Source organism: Apaloderma vittatum, unplaced genomic scaffold, assembly GCF_000703405.1.
Source record: "Apaloderma vittatum isolate BGI_N311 unplaced genomic scaffold, ASM70340v1 scaffold27965, whole genome shotgun sequence".
NCBI classification, from domain to species: Eukaryota; Metazoa; Chordata; class Aves; order Trogoniformes; family Trogonidae; genus Apaloderma; species Apaloderma vittatum.
The window spans coordinates 2,319-2,556 of record NW_009716919.1 but is presented as its reverse complement, the minus strand read 5'-3'; the positions used below and the strand labels follow the sequence as shown (position 1 = coordinate 2,556).

At 64.3% G+C, this 238-nt stretch overlaps 1 protein-coding gene across 1 annotated transcript in view; it reads left to right on the top strand.

The window, feature by feature from the left end:
• Positions 1-62: 62 nt before the first annotated feature.
• The window catches only part of CLCN2 (chloride channel, voltage-sensitive 2), a gene marked incomplete at both ends in the record, with an annotated part of 2,488 nt that continues 2,312 nt past the window's right edge, over positions 63-238 (top strand). The window contains one exon of the mRNA XM_009869729.1: positions 63-189. Within this exon, the coding sequence (XP_009868031.1) occupies positions 63-189 (127 nt within the window). The remainder of the gene's footprint in view (positions 190-238) is intronic.

The following is a 238-nucleotide window of genomic DNA, read 5'->3' as shown; positions in this document are numbered from 1 at the left end:
CCAGGCGCCGGGGGCCTGCCTGGGTTTCGCCGTCTCCCTCGCGTGCCTCCCCCTGGTGCCAGGCGTCCTCTTCAGCATCGAGGTCACCTCCACCTTCTTCGCTGTCCGCAACTACTGGCGCGGCTTCTTCGCTGCCACCTTCAGTGCCTTCATCTTCCGTGTCCTTGCTGTCTGGAACAAGGATGAAGGTATCTGCCATGGGATGGGGGGCACAGGGGTCTCCCCAGTCAGCCCTGCT